Below are 16,263 nucleotides of genomic sequence, written 5' to 3'. Positions count from 1 at the left end.
GTGACGCTCGGATGTGAACTATTGCGCTCAGACTGTAAATCCCCAGCTGCTGGCACTGCCTGGAAACCCTGCCGGAGGACGTCGGCCACAGGAGTGGGCTTTGAGGCTTGACACCCTGGCCGCACATCCTGGTGAGGATGAACTGCGCTCAGACAGCTTGCTCCATGCCTTCCTTCCCTCTAGGACGGACTCCGTTCCCCTGGAACTGTGAGTCAGATAAACCTTTGCTCCCCCAAGTTCCTTCTGTCCGGTTGTTTTATCACAATGGGAAGGAGTCAACACAGACATAAAATAATTATGAGACTTTCTGCTGGGATTTCATTGGATACACAGATAAAACTAAAGAAAATTCACAGCCTGACACTACCTTTTACTACCCATGAGCATGAATATAACTCCATTTATTGACCTTTGTTTGCTATCTTTACCAGAGTTTTATAGCTTTACCCAGAACCTAAATTTTGTTAGATGAACTTAATTTTGGAAGATAATATAACTATTATTTCTATTAATTTCAAATTTTATTTATTGTTGATATACTGTGACTAACAGTAAATAACTTTTGTATACTAAACTCATATTCTAACAACAATAAAATTATTTTATTTTGAGGGTTTTTTTAATAAATAAATCTAGCTGAAAGAATACTCTCGCATATACCATTTCAGAGGACAAACCGCTTCTGCTTGCTTTTGATGCAGTCTTAAATATTGTGACCAGATTTGACACTTGGGACAAAAAACTGGGGACAATGAGCTTAAAGGAGCCTATCAGATACCAATGAATATGTCCCAAACTGGGCCTATGAATAGGGCCTAGGCCATGAACTTAGAACCAAGACTCTGGCACTCCAGAGAAAGAAATACACAATATAATGAGATATATGGATGAAATAAGTGAAGATAAAAAAGGACTGGTGAGTTTAACATGAAGGTAACGTAGAATAGTGTCAGTGCATAAAATAATGGTTTCTGGTCTAATTAAAGGAAACAGAGAAAAGGGGAAAACAAAATTCAGTGTCTTTTATGCTGAACTTGAGACAGAAATCAGATTGTCAAATAGGTTCTATGTATTCCATTGTTGAAACATGAGTTTGAGAGTCTTTCTTAGACAGTCATCAAAAAATAATCTAAAGGACTAAGAAGCAAACAACACAGGAGGCCGAATGTTTAACAGTAGTTTTGATACAATGTTATCCACGTAAATACAGACTTTAATATGTTTTAACTAGAATCCCACATTAATTTTGTTAGTTGTGTTTAATGATTTTGTTGCCAAAATGGAGAAGAAGGGAAGAGGTATCTGTCAGTTAAATAGCGAACATGGCTGGTATGGGCCACTTCTTTCTGTAGAATCTCACTGAAACACTGGTGAACGAACACTTCAAATGAAAGAATTCAACACTAAAAAGCACAGCAAATACTTAATTTAAAAAACAAAGAAATATAAATGCAGGTGATCAGGGAACATGTTTAAAAGGCCTAAAGAAAAGGGGTGAAGACAGGCTCCAGCAGCCGAGAGCACTCACTTTTGGAGATGACCTTGGCTTAGTTCCCAACACCCACATCCCTTCCCAGTACACACAGTGCCTTCTGGCTTCTGTAAGTGCGTGCATGCATGCAGTGAACAGACATACATTCATGCACATAAGTCAAATAAGTTAAAAGAACTGTTAGGAATGAATGCTCAAGAAAAGTTAAATATTGAGAAGCAATAATACCATGATAGTCACATTATTAAACATTTATTATATGACAATATTCAGTCTGAATCAAGTACAGCAGGAGTTCTGTTCAGGGGAGCATACACTGAATGATGCTTCTAAAGAGCACTTTAGCAACATGTCTCTAAAGCATTTAACATGTAACGCATAGATAATCTTGGGTCACTGTGCACTCCTACTGTTAACCCTTTGCTGCTTTCCTTTCTGCTAAATCCTATGGTAAACCTCCATGGCCGCTGAGCTGATGCGAGCTAACGTTAGCCCAGGCTGCCCAGGCGGGCCAGCAGCCTCTGTCAGGAGGAGCTCCCCTTCTAAGATTCCAAGCAGAGTTCTAGCACTTGTTCTTACATAGGAGAAAATGTCTAGAGATCCCCTTGGGGTAGGATTGACTTCTTAAGTTCTCTTCCCACCTCTTTCATTCTCAAAAGCACCAGAATTATTATTATTCACTTTAATATTTCTGAAGTAAAGTCATATGCTGACTTTCCCAAGACATGTTCTTCAATCATGGCCTACTTCACACTGAGTAAGTACATGACTGGACAGAAACAAGGACAGACAGACAGACAGATGCACATTTACTGCATAGATATTTTGCTATCAATAAGAAACTAATTCAAGTGTTTTCACATTCTCCCACATCTGAGAAACACTGAAAAAAACAAGTTTTTTAAATCAAAAGAAGAAAGATCCTTCATTCTGACAGACATGTGCTGCCAGGTCCCAGGATTCAGTTCACCCTCAGCAGTATCCAGCTCACCTGCCATCCCGCTGAGCAGCACCTCCATCAGTCACTGTCTTGACAAATATCCCCAGCTTCTCCAGGCCAGCATCAGCACCAACGCCCATGCCAATAATGCTTATGCCAAGCCCGTCCTCGTCTAGGAGAAAGAGAAGACCGTGAGCTGCTACGCTGGGTTCTGCTCTAAGTGGCCGAGCCGGCCGGTGAGGCTGCTGCTCCTCGTAGCTTTGTTCTTCGTTGTGCACAGGGCAAATTAGAGGTTTGTTTCCATAGATTGAGAGTCCCCAAATGGTTCAAGAGATCAGACACTTGTCTGCTACTGTTGGTAGTCTAGTGTGGTCCCAGGAAAGGCAATAATTTGATTTTGAATAATCAATAGATTTCACAGAGTCCCTGATTACCCTACGCACTACTTTAGTTGTGAGAAAACATACATTTGACAACCTTTATAGTTTTAAATAAACGTGACCTTTTAGGTATTTGGAATTTCACCTTTTCATTTTCACTGTCTACTTCTCTTTAGAAGATTGCATGAAGCTTGCAGTCCTCTCAGTTGAGCACTCTCCTTCTGGGCCTTACCCCAGATTTTGATGTCTAACACCAAAAGAAAAAAAAGGAAAGAAAAGAAAAAGAAAAAGAAAAAAAAGATTTGATGTGTATGTGTGAGTTCACTCCTCTCTGCTCCTACACAAGCATCTATACCCATCAGTAACAATGTATCCATCTGCACATCTATATGCTTTTACATACTTATACAGACAGGCACACACGCGTGTTTACTGCCTTTTCTCTCATTTACACAAATAGGACTTCATTTCTCTCTGCATCACACATGTTTAAAATTAATGATACCTCGTGGATAAACTTTAATAGACTTAAATCATTTCTACTGACTGCATAATATTTCATGATGATATATCATAGTATATTAAATCACTTCTCTATTAACAATCTGTCACTTTTATTTCCATTTTATTGGCCTTGTAAGCAACAGTGAAAGTTATATTTCAAATTCACATACAAATCATGTGTTAATTCACATTTTCATTTGTCCTTTCCATGAGCAAATAGAGTTCATCATCAATAAAATAAAAAGATTTTGTAAGCATTTCAAGGTTATTTTTCTGGTAGCCTCAAAGTCTTTGTAATCATGATTTATCAGCAGCATGAAAAATAGATACTAATCAAGAGCTACATATCATTAAAGGAAAGCTCATCCACACATTCAAGTGAATGCATTTAAAATAATTTTCAACAATTGTTATTATTCTGTTCACCAAGTGCTTTAGAGGAGGACTGTCACCAGCAACTGTCTTTATGACAACTTTGTTTTAAGTCCATGTAGAAAATCTTGTCTTTCTCCTACATTTGTTTCCAAGATGCCGTCAGCAACAAGCTGATATGTTTGTTTTGCTGTGGATTCTGGATTCTGAGGTGCCTTCCCTGCATGAGTTTTCTGATATGAAGTCCAGCTGCAGACAAGTCCACCTTGATTGCAGGCACTGGGACGTCTCCAAAGTGAGAACATAAGCATCCTCTAATGTGTGAGTGATCACCAAAGATGATCCTAACCCATTACAACAGGGCGTTCACATATATGCAACTTTTCATATTTACTTCATTCAAATCATTCCTCTTGTATAAATAGCCTGAACTTGATCAGGTGGATTTCCCGACACTCAGCACACTGGGAATTTTGCCCCAAGTTCTCTTGTTATTGGGCAGCAGTGGGTGGAGGAGGGACTTGCACGTTGATCAGGTATATGGTTCTCGTCCTCCTAAAAGAATTCTTTTGTGGGTATTATGGTAACGCATTTGTCTCATGGTTCACAATTATGATATTCATGGAGTTCTTCTGCAGTGAATTTATTCCTTCAAATGATGTGTTCATAGCAGATAGATCCAGTGGCTACCCTAGTGTTCTGCTTGAGATGGTTCTGTAGACAGGTCTACACTGATGAATGCCAGCTCCCTCCCTGTTCTCTCCACAGAAGTTCTCTGGGGAATTAGCATTTCCCGTGAATTCCTGCTCACTGCCCTTGCTGGGGTTCTCTTTATTATAACGACCGCCTGTTAAACTGTAAGTGTTAAAGGCATTCAACAAGTGGCGGTCCAAAGCCACCACTGAACCCCTACAAGTATCCTGTACTTTAACAATCCTGGAAATTATTCATTGGCTTTAAAATCTACCTTCCCTGCCTGGACTCTGGCCTTCTCAACATCCCCTCTCTTCTTTCCATAGGTCCTCTTTCTGCTCTAACTGCAAAGTTATTTACATTTTTTGATCTATAGAGCTCGTTTCAGGAAAGGGGACATTAGCTAGATTCATCTTGAATTCTAGTGCAGAGTTCCTCCAAGAAGAAATGACAACTGAAGGGCCGAACCTGGATGGAAGAGAACGACCCTATTAGCCAGAGGCTGCTCCCAGCTCTCCCCTCTTCTCCATTCACAGGGAGGAGTGCCACACACAAGGGCAGTTTGGAAAACACAAGCTTTTGTCAAGCAGCCCAGGAGTAAGCCAGCAAGGCTGCTCAACAGGTAAAGGTGCTAGCTAGCAAGCTTGATATCCTAAATTCGATTCTCAGGACCCACACAGTAAAAGGAAAGAACAGACTCCTGAGCAAGATGTCTTCCGATCTCCACATGTGTGCCTCAACACACAACTGTCCCTCTTCCCAAGAATGTAATACATATAATTAATATAGAATGCTATAAGGAAGCCCGCAGTGACCCTGAGCACGGGTCTTTCTTCCTCTGCACATTTCCAGGGACAGGCAAAAGCATTAAGAAGACAAAGCAGTCAGGAAAAAACAGTGAGGCCCTCACATTACAGAAGATGCTGTCCCTTGACCTGGGGTCCAGTCCTGCTTCCTCTCAGGAAAGAGGCTCTTGCTGCTACAACATTCCTTGTGTTGCCCATGAGATTTGAGGCTGTCTCCAAGGACTCTGGGTTAGTAGATTTCCTTTCCTGTAAAAGGCCAGTTTTTCTACTGAATTTTTCTCTTTGTTATCATGATTTTACAAAGATAATTCGAATACTACAGAAATTAACTTTGTTATCAACCATGGAGACAGTTGTTCACTTACTTATTGCTTTTGTTTTCTGACATAATTTTTTTTTTATCAGGTTAAGACTCCACGTAATCAAAATGGTGTTTTAACTTTTCTAACTTCTGGTTTCCAATTTTGGATTGGGTTTTCCCACGAACCTAGGTGATAGATATTATTGTAGACTTTCTTCAAATATAATATCACTCCTTTTTAGCATTCAATTTTAATCTGTTTAGACTTTCTTATACACAATCCAATAAATTTGCTAACCTTTGAATTTTAGGTAGATGTTGAGTTATGACAGCATGCCTTTCATAGTAAATGCTCTCTCCTATTAGTATTTCCTCCTGCACTTTCAGTTATTTTCCACTGACTAACCGCTGTAAATATAATTTGTCCTGAGTATTGAAGCTTTATATTAGATCGAGATATTTGGTAAATTAAACTCTTCATATTCTTACACCTCTCAGGCCTGACTATTTCTATATAAAATATATTATTATTTTACACAACAATCTCTTATACCTTAACTTTGTTGACAGTTCTCTGTGTATTGCACTGAAATTAAAGAAATGTATAGAGAGAGTATATCCTGAGCCTTCCTACTCAGGAATATGGTAAATCCCATCAGTTGCTTAAGTCTTACATTTTCCCCTCTTTGTTTTGAGTTTGAGACAGTGCCACTCTATCCCTGAGCAATTCAGACTAGCCAAGAACTCAGGACACATCAAAAATATTTGATGACTTCCTATAAACATAAATATATAGATAAATCCTATATTTTGAGTAATAAATATAATCACTATTTACATACTGCTACTGTAAATAAATAAATAAATAAATATTCTCCCATCTTACTCTTAAGTTATGTGTATGAATAATGGTAAAACCTATTAATACCTTATGGATCTTGAGGCAGATCTCTTTCTTCACAAATTATCTTCGCAATTCTAATATTTAAAAATTTAAATTGTGTCTCCAAGATAGAATCAGATACTGCTATGATTTAGCTACATGTCCCCTTAAAGGCTCATAGGTTATACAGACTCAGTCCTTAACGTGCCACTGAGAAATGGTAGAACCTTAAGAGTCAGGGCCTAAAAGGTAAAGCTAGGGTGTGTCCTTAGAGGGAACAAGGAACCCGGCCCCTTGTCTCTCTCTTCTGCTTCTTGGCTATCAAGTGGGAGCACTTCTTGGCTGTCAAGAGGGAGCACCTTCCTCTGTCCCACGCTCCATGCTTCTGCTTCAGCACAGGCTCCAGAGCACGGCCAACTGCCACAGACTGAAAGCACACACCAAGATCAGCTTGCCTTGCAGCTGTTACCTCAGGTGCTGTGTTTCAGTCACAGAAGCCTGACTCACCAAATATGGTTATGAATATGTCAACAAAAGGAGATGTTTGGCAAGCTTAATCTTTTGTTCTTTATACTGGTCATATCATTTAAATGGCATTCCAAGTTTCTCTTCTGACTTTAGGTGCTAGGTTTTCCATGCTTCTTGGACTTAAAGATAGAATTCCATTAATTTTTGTGATTTACACTTTGCAAAATTTATAAGTAGTGTCTATCAGATGCTAATATGAAGTTTTTAAACTAAATTTTTCAAACAGAATTCTATATGACTACAGTCTTTTCCTCTAAGTTGCATGGTGGTAACTTTGCTAATAGAGGGCTATGCCTTTTTTTCCCTCATATCTAAAACCCATTTTCTCTCATGTATTCTCTGTAGATGTTTCCATGTTTGATAATTTATTTCACCTACAATTCTAATACTTGGAGTTGGTACGACAGCCTTCATTTTTTTTTAAGTAGTAAATTAGTTTTTGGGGAAAAAAAAACTCTTACTCTTCATTTTATCTAATACAAAAGGGTCAAAGTAACACTGGCTTTGTGTGTCCTTTATGAGCAATGGAGCCGTCCATTTGTGTGTGAAGCACTTCCACGTTCTGTCTGTAAGTACCACCCTGATCAAGCATGTCCATATTCTTCAGATAGGCACCTTTCCCCGTGGTTTACCTGTAGCATTACCCTAATGAAATGCTTTCATGTTTTGCATAATAGATACCATTCCAATTGCTGTTAAGGCAACGTGCCAATCTGTTGATTTGGGTAATGCACATTGTTAGAGGATAAATCATTTCTAGGCACACATCAGGTGTGTGACAGTTCAGGCCTGACAACATGCATGCTACACATTTGTATGTATATGCTCCACATGGCTAACCTGCCTTTCGTTACTTTCGGTGTTCTTCAGTCAGAACTATCCAAGGTTGAATCCAGGCGGTGAAAAGCCTTTGCACTATTTACAATTTTCTTTTCTCAATGTCACTGATTTTGTTGGACTTATTTTTTCTCCCTGTCTTGTCTATTGCTTTTTGAGGTTTAGAAAATTATTTAGTCAGCAGCCTAAGACGGACCTGAATTTCAGAGGCCTCTGCCAGCATGTGCTGGGGTGACAGGCATGTGCCCCAACATGGGGCTTGTGTTGCCTTCACTTTAGAAGTGACGTGCCACTTCTAAAGGAAACTTCACTTATAATGGGTCTTCACTAAACGGGTCAGCAGCCAGTGCCCCACCTCGTCCTAACACCACATTTTGTTATCACAGATTGGCTGGAGGTTAGGAGGATATGTCCTTTTGCTCCTTTGCATTGGGTCTTATCATTTTCATTCTTGTATTAACACTTTAAAATTTAAAAACTTATAAAAGCTAGCAAGAAGGAAGCAGTGGTACACTATGTTGTCACCACAGGCATTCACATGTAAAGAAAACCAACTCTGAAATTCCGGACTCATAAATACAGTAACTTCCACGCTGGTACATATGAGATCACTCACTGCTATTAATGCCTTGTTTAAGGCAACTGCAAAAGTTTGAAACACAGTGGTAAATTAAGTTGTCTTCCATGATGGTGTACATGTCTGGTCAACTGTGTATGATCCTCATTTCCCTCAGAGCGGACTTTCTTGTGTTGGGACAGGTTACCAGATGCTATGTTATCAGCAACCAAATCCTCCCAGCTTGGGGATCAGGGCTAAGCAGTTAATTTTTGGGGGTATTTTTCAACTCTTTAATTTTATGCCTATGTTTGATGATAGAGGTCAATGACATTTCATAGTTTCAAAAGTCCTTGCTGCTCTGAGAAGTGTGGATACTATGTGAAAATCACGCAGTAAATGACAGCATGTGTTGGGATTTGTTCTTGTTTCTTTTTTGAGGAAGAAGAGGAGGAAGAGGAAGCAGAGGAAGAGGAGGGGGCGAGGAGGAAGAGGAGGAGGAGGGGGGAGGAGAAGGGTGGGCTTTTGTTACTTCTACCTTCCCTAAACCATTCTGCCTTGTAGACGTCCAGACTGACTGAGTGCAGCACCAGGCATGTATGTAATACATTTATCAGCCCAGGCTTCTCACAACTTCATATGTTTTGCATTAGTTGATAGCTTTTTCTGCAAAAAGTTGATAGCAGTCAAAAAAGGAGGGAGAAATCTGCTGGGAAATACATCTGAAATTGCCCAGATTAGATTTGGGAAACATAACTTTTGTGCATTAAGAAAAAGAAAATCAGTTAAACATCACACAGCAGATAGTCATTAAATTATTAGAAGTCAACTTATAAAGAACAAGCTTCCATATAGACAGACAGATTTTCATAGGAATATTTATATGATCGAGAGTCAGTTTTTGTTTTCTTACTAGCACTGTAAACTTGCCAGCGGAATTCCAGACTGAGTAAAGACAACTCTGTCATTTTCGACCCCAGGACTTACTAAACACCTTAAAGTCATTTCGAAGTGTACAGTTAACCACACTGTTAGCTTTTTCATCTACAGTTTTTGAAAACCTTTAAATAAAAACATCTGAACCTTTAAAAAGACGTATCTCCTTTACCTTTTCTGATTTCACAATGACTTTTTTCTTAAATGTTTATTTTAAAGAAAAACGCTAATGCAGTTTTTATTTTGAGTAGGTCTTTACTGTATATTTTACATGAAAAAAATCCCTTTCCAAGACAGATGGTAATAATAGCTTCAATTTCTGTTAAATATATATCTAAGAATTTTACAGTTTCCAGATTCTCATGATAGTACTGAGATTCTAATTTTGCTCAAATATAAGATTGCTCATCTTTTTTAAAAAAGAATCTCATGTTCTACCAGCTGTGTATTTTGCCTTTATAGGCAGCCTTAAATGAATTTGTTTTTTATTAATCTACTCCTAATTTGTATTCTGCCTGTTAGATCTACTTGCGAAAGAAATGTAGGGAAACTTTGAATAACTTTATTTCTTTTGGTTAGTTAATTTTTCCACTTTAAATTTAAAGTGAAATATATGCATACAGTTTATCTGTGGAATATGTTTAAAGAAGAGAGTCAGCAGGTCTGTTACTACACCTCTATAATCCCAGAGGCAGAGAGGAGCATCAGCAAGTCCAGGCCAGCCTGAGCTATACAGTGAAACCATGTCTCAGACCCCAAGAACAAACTGGGAAGCATACACAATGTGGAAGAGGCCTATGAAACTAGGATCTGTACGCTGAGGCAGGAGAATCACAAGCTGGAGACCAGCCAGAGCTACTACAGAATCCAAGGGCTACCTGGGCTACAAGAGCATAGGTAAACCAAAGCCCTTGCCCTCAAATACAGAAGCCACAGCCACGCAGAAGGCCTCTTAAGCACCTGTCCCAGCTCTCCTTAACTCTTGGTGATGATGTGTCTATGTACCCATCATCCCTCCAAAAACACCAGCTTAATAAAAAATAACAACTGCTCGCCTGTGTATCTCATAGCCTTCAGTTATATGCTGTTCAGTTTTCCCTGGGTTTGAAATCAAAAGTCACTTGGAAGCAGAGCTGAGTGACCTCTGTGATTTCCTTACACGCCCTCAACCTTATGTTTGTAGAGGTCACATACACACTGCATGAACTGCAATCACAGTTTGTCACTGACTAGGTAGGCTGTCACGCCTCTCATAAATACTTGGGCTTTTTCGAGTTTGGCTCTTATCAACAATGTGAGACACACTAGCTGACTTTCGTAAGATCCTTCATGTATATTTTTAAATATACAAAAATGAGAGCATCACTCTGTTTCAGTTTAACTTCAAATGAATGTGTCCTTTAACTGGAGTAGCCAGCCATGCTTAGTGGAATGCTGGGCAGTCATCACATGATCTAATTATTACATTATCCATACAGTTTTGTGTTTCACATTTATGCAGAATTTCCAACTCTGATTCAACTCTACTATGTGAACAAGTAGATTGTGTCTTTTCCTCCTTGCTAGCAGGAAGCAAATTTCTCAGATGACTTGTGTTCATGAAAACTTTACAGACCTGCAAAGTCTCTTCTTTCCTCAGGAGGCGCGAGTGCTCCCTGGAGTGCACTTGGAATTCTGGGACTCCTCCTTCTTACTCTGTGGACCGTGAACGCACACGGTGGGACGGCTCCCAAGGCTGGAAGACACCTGATACTACTGCAGCCGGTTCAAACCCTTCCACTTGTTCTTTTACTTTGTTTTTTTAACCTGGTGTTCTGTAAGATTCTTATTTTATCTTTATCCAGGAGGACTCCCCACCTTGCAGGGGATCTAATTGGCATTTTCTCCTCCTGCTATTAGTAGCTGTGTGTCTCCTCCACTGCCTATGTCTATACTTCATGTGTCAGTGCTATTCCTGGTTCTGCTGGGTGTTTGCAGTCACTTGAAATGGGGTTGGGGACATTTCTTCCTTACACCTCCTAGGTCACCAATGTGAGTTTCAACAATAGCCATGTTTGTGATCTCATGGCTATTGTTGTAGCCAAATGTTTCCTTTGAAAATCGATGAATTTGTTGTTGGTAATATACTTAAGAATGTCTTTTTAAAGCCGCTATTTATTATCTGTAGTCATTTTCTTTTCTTTTTGGCTTTTCTCATCACCTGATTATCTGCACCACTCTAAAGGCTTCTCAGATCAGTTCATTCTCATGACAGCCATCTCTGCTCCAGGCACCTAAGGCTTCTTAGCTGCCAGGCAGTCACTCCGAGAGGGAAACTCACGGCCCAAGCTGCTGCCCTCTCTTCTACCTCCTCTGTTTCAGTCTTCTTAAAGACACAGAGCGGAGCATTTCTGTTTGAAGCTTTTTGCATCTCACTGTCTTTCCTCCAAATCTTCACTCCAAGTTTCCAGAGACACTTCCCATCATCACCACATTCTGAAATACTGTAACTCCTCCTCCACCCCACACCAGAAAACTTCAAACCTTTGCCTCAAGATCAGCCTCCTGTAGGCTCTTACCTTCTCAGGCCCTTCCAGTAACACCAACAAAGTAAGAAGACACACACACACACACACACACACACACACCATCTTAGTCTGGGTTACTATTGCTTTTCTAGCCCAAAGTTCTTTCACAATCCTCCCAAAAACAACTGAGTGGGCCTGTCCCAGCCAGCATGGTACTGGCACCAAGCTGTCTTGGTTTGGGTTACTATTCCTATGACAAAAGCCACTTTCTAAAGAAAGGGTTAATATGGATTACACTTCTACATCATAGCTCCTCATCAAAACCCAGATAGGAACTCCTGAGTTTCTTAATTAAAAATTGATGTCAGAGGGTCCAGTCCATCACAGGTAGCTCTGGGTTCTATAAGAAAGCAGGCTAAACAAGACATGAGGAGCAAGCCAGTAAGCAGCATCCCTCCATGGCCTCTGCATCAGCTCCTGCACTGCTAGAGTTCCTGCCTCAACTGAGCCTTCCTCCTCTCCAGTGACTCTACATTGTGTCAATGGAAGCTGACATAAAACTGGCCATCACATGTCCCCCATGAACCTGCATCCCAGCCAGGTAGAGGAACTGGGTTATTTGGGAGCTGGTAAGATGGGGGGGGGGCGTCATTTAGTAAACTATCGACTCGACATCTGCATCGACTCACTGTGAAACCTGGTAAGCTTCAGACAAAGTTACAACCTTACTCAGTTCTTAGAAACAAGCTACCCCCTGGAAAAGTCATGCACGTTAGTAGCACAGACATGAAGATGCACACACTGGAGTCCTGTGTACCTTTCTCCAGTTCCACCGGGAAAAGTTCCAGCTTCTCTACTCGCTTTTCAAGCTCATATTCAGCAGATGCGGCCACGGGGTCAACGTCATCGTTCCTCCTGTCATAGTCTTCATTGGAGTATGTGTTGAAAACCTACGGTAAAAGGCCAAGAACAAATAGTCATACAGAGATGCCATTCAGTATCTCAAACTTCATAATTTAATGAAAAAAACACATATATTTTTGTTCGTTTTACAAATTCTTTATGAGTATGTTCACGTAAGTACGCATTTGAAGATAAGTGCAGTGCATATGTTAATTGAGTGCCTTGTGTCTCTTGGTGTGTGCATGCATGTACATGTATGTGTACGTGTGTGGCATGTGAGATGCTCACAGGGAGCAAAGGACATCTCTCTCTCTACTCCCTGAAGGCAGGGTCTCTCACACAAACTGGAGCAGGGTCACCAGCCTGCAAGTCCCCAGATCTCCCTGTAGTGTTCATCTACATTTCTGGGATTACATGTGGACCTTGCCTGGCTTTTTCTATGGATTCTGGGGATTTGAACTCAGGTCCTTATGCCTGCTCTCTAACCTAGTGAGCCCTCTCCCCAGTCCCTGATACTTTTCTCCTACCAATCATTTGATATTTTAAATTAATCGAGATGTTAGGAAAAGGAAAATTGAATGCAAGTAAAAGTAACCTACTAAATTAAAACTGTATGAGACACATAATCACTTTCAATAATTGAAGAGACAACAGGAGCCATGGGGTGCTTTGTGTGAATACTGATAGTCATTAGCCTTTATTCAGAGTATATTAACAAGAGTGGTGATTTGCTATTTCCTGGTCAAAGTAGAGCAAAGCACATCAAAGCTATTTTACCGAACCTCAAAACTGAACCTGCCCTATTGTATGGATTATACTAGACCCAAGGGCATAGTGTATCGATGCTATAATTACATCTTAATCACAGAATTACCAAAATCAATTTCCATTCTACACTGTCCCAGACTGTGCTCAACTGCTTCGTTCATCTGTCATATGCCATTTTACTTGTATATAGATTTAAATTAAATTTTACATTGGCTCTTTCTAGAAAATAGCTATCAACATATTGCTCAAAGGCTGAAAAATGAACAAGATATTGACCGTCTTTATTTCTAACTTAAGTCATTCACAAGACTATGTGTGGCCCTCAGACAGAGCCGTAACAAATGTGCCTATTTGCAAAGGAACTAAAGTAGCTACCAAACCACGCAGGACACTGAAGAGTACTGGAGAGAAAGGAATATATATATCACTAAGTGCAATCAATATCTAGAATAAAAGCTGTCATTATCAATTCAATTCAAAATTTATTAAGCACCTAAATTACATCTGAGAAGGCTCTACAAGTCTCCCTTCAAACTTAGAACCTGTTAGTAAAAAGCTATCAAAAGTATATTAAAGACTAGAATAGAGATAGGAAGCAGACTGACTAAAGAAAACAGTGGAGGAAAGGCATGGATGCCTCCCCAAACTGGCCCGCTGCTCTCCGTAAGTGTTGAGCATATTTGGGGATGTCTGTGCTGCTTGGAATGGACCGAGAGGACAGACGTAGTGTTCACACACAATAAAGCTGGGCACGGCTTCAGCCCACCCCTCTGCCGTGGCAGCCCTGCAGCCCAGTGGACGTGGTGGACCGCTCTCACTGCTCCGTGGAGGAGCTCAGGATTCCTGGGGCTTCCCTTTCTCCCGACGAGGCCTCTTCCCCACAGCAGCACAGCTTCATGAAAATGCTTGTCTCTCTGTGATAGAGCTGGGACTCTACTCATCTGTACAGGAAATAGGCTTTCTGTGCTACTAACAAATTACAAAACTCATAACTTTCTCTCAGCCCTTTTGATCTTTCACTTCCAGCTCTTGGTAGTTGCTTATTAAAATGTATTCATTCAACCAAATTTTAGCACCAACTCAATGCTGTTGAGCAAGACTCTGGAAAGGGCACTCGTGAGCAGCTCACGACAGACACAGATAGAATAATAAACCCAAGTAGAATATCATGCCTGATGTGACTGAGGGATATACAAAGTAAGTTTTTAAAATTATTTTTTTTTAATTATTTGAATACTTGTCTATGTGTGCTTGCCCACAGAAGCCATTGACATCAGATCCCCTGGAGCTGGAGTAACAGGCAGCTACTCATTGCCGTATATGAAATTGGGGAAGCAAACTCAAATAGTCTACAAGAACAATGCTTGCTCTCAACAGCTGAGCCTCCTCCCCAGCCATTGCCTCTACAGAACGATTTCTAAATTTCTCTGGAAAAAGTAAAAACTTTGTGGAAGGGAATATATTTCTTTTTTTAATATTTATTTATTTATTTATTATATGTGAGTACACCATAGCTGTCTTCACACACTCCAGAAGAGGGAGTCAGATCTTGTTACAGATGATTGTGAGCCACTATGTGGTTGCTGAGATTTGAACTCAGGACCTTCGAAAGAGCAGTCAGTGCTCTTAAATGACGAGCCATCTCTCCAGCCCCAGAAGATATTTCAGTAAGCAAGGATTCACATTTGAACTATAGAATAGACACATATTTCAAGACACACATGTACGTACACAGAGAGATGGGGAGGAAGAGAGGAGAGGCAGAGACACAGAAAGAGACACAGAGAGACAGAAAGACAGACAGAGACTGGGCGCAGGACATGCACAGACAGCATTTAAAGACAACATTAATGGTCGGGTAAGCCACAGCACCTTGCCTAGGGAAGTCAACTTTAACAATATAGTAAAGTATTTTGTTCTGGAAATTACTTCATTAATATTTGCTGCTGATCTAGTTGTAGCAAAAACCCCAACTATCACATTGCTATCCCTTTCTTTAGCTGGGAGTAATTTACAGTACAGAACAATTTCACTAGAATGGAGTAAGTGAGTGAGCGTGCAGATGTGTGTCCCTGTAAACCCATGTGCCCATAAAATAAGTAAGGGGAAACAGCTTTAAACAAGTTAACATCTTCTTGGATTTTTGCAGAGACACCACTACAATGTTCTCCTCCAGTTATGGCGCCTATAAACTTCACCGGCAGACATTCAGAGACTAAGTAGACTGAATAAAATCTTACATAGCAGAAAATGATAAAAGTGATGCATCTAGCCATGAGATGACTACAAACATGCCACTCTACAAAGAGAAAAGTAAGCTACTTTTCATTGTTAGCTCATGCATGGTCTGAGAAACTACATGGGCATAGAAACAAAACAAAAGTTATAAAGAATTTTTAAAAAGTCAGATTTTCTTATTACAGATTAACTATTATTGACTAAGAAAAAGCGTGGAAGCCAACCAAAAATACTAACATTAACAGGAGTTCAGTAATGCAATATTAATATTTAAACTAGTGCATAATACAAAGCATCAATAGCTCTCAAAAAAATAGAACAAAACTGAGGCCCTGCAAAACACCCATGAACACTGCCTATGAAGCACTTCCTTTTCTGTATGACATAGACAGCCCTACATATGACACTGTCCTGTTTTCCTGAATTAAAATCCTTAATACTGTAAACTACCATTGCTCCAAAATTGCTGTAAATGTCAGTTTCCAGTCATTTGTGAATTCAGAGCCATTGATGTCAAATTCCCATCCATTTTCATGAAAATCAAGAAGCTGCAAAAGCACAACCATAAGAAAAAAAACTTATAGCAAAACTTCACTAATTAAAGCAATCTAGTTTGGCC

At 39.9% G+C, this 16,263-nt stretch overlaps 1 protein-coding gene across 2 annotated transcripts in view; it reads right to left on the bottom strand.

The window, feature by feature from the left end:
• The window catches only part of Ppp1r9a (protein phosphatase 1 regulatory subunit 9A), a 256,258-nt gene that overhangs the window by 97,248 nt on the left and 142,747 nt on the right, over positions 1–16,263 (bottom strand). For both annotated transcript variants that reach the window (XM_052173213.1, XM_052173212.1), the window contains exons 3-4: positions 12,553–12,685; positions 2,484–2,604 (exon numbers count right to left, since the gene is read on the bottom strand). In XM_052173213.1, the coding sequence (XP_052029173.1) occupies positions 2,484–2,604; positions 12,553–12,685 (254 nt within the window). The remainder of the gene's footprint in view (positions 1–2,483; positions 2,605–12,552; positions 12,686–16,263) is intronic.

The sequence above is a fragment of the Apodemus sylvaticus genome, chromosome 2 (assembly GCF_947179515.1).
Source record: "Apodemus sylvaticus chromosome 2, mApoSyl1.1, whole genome shotgun sequence".
Classification (NCBI taxonomy): domain Eukaryota; kingdom Metazoa; phylum Chordata; class Mammalia; order Rodentia; family Muridae; genus Apodemus; species Apodemus sylvaticus.
Note: the sequence above shows the minus strand (reverse complement) of the source record. Positions and strands in the feature narration are given on the sequence as shown.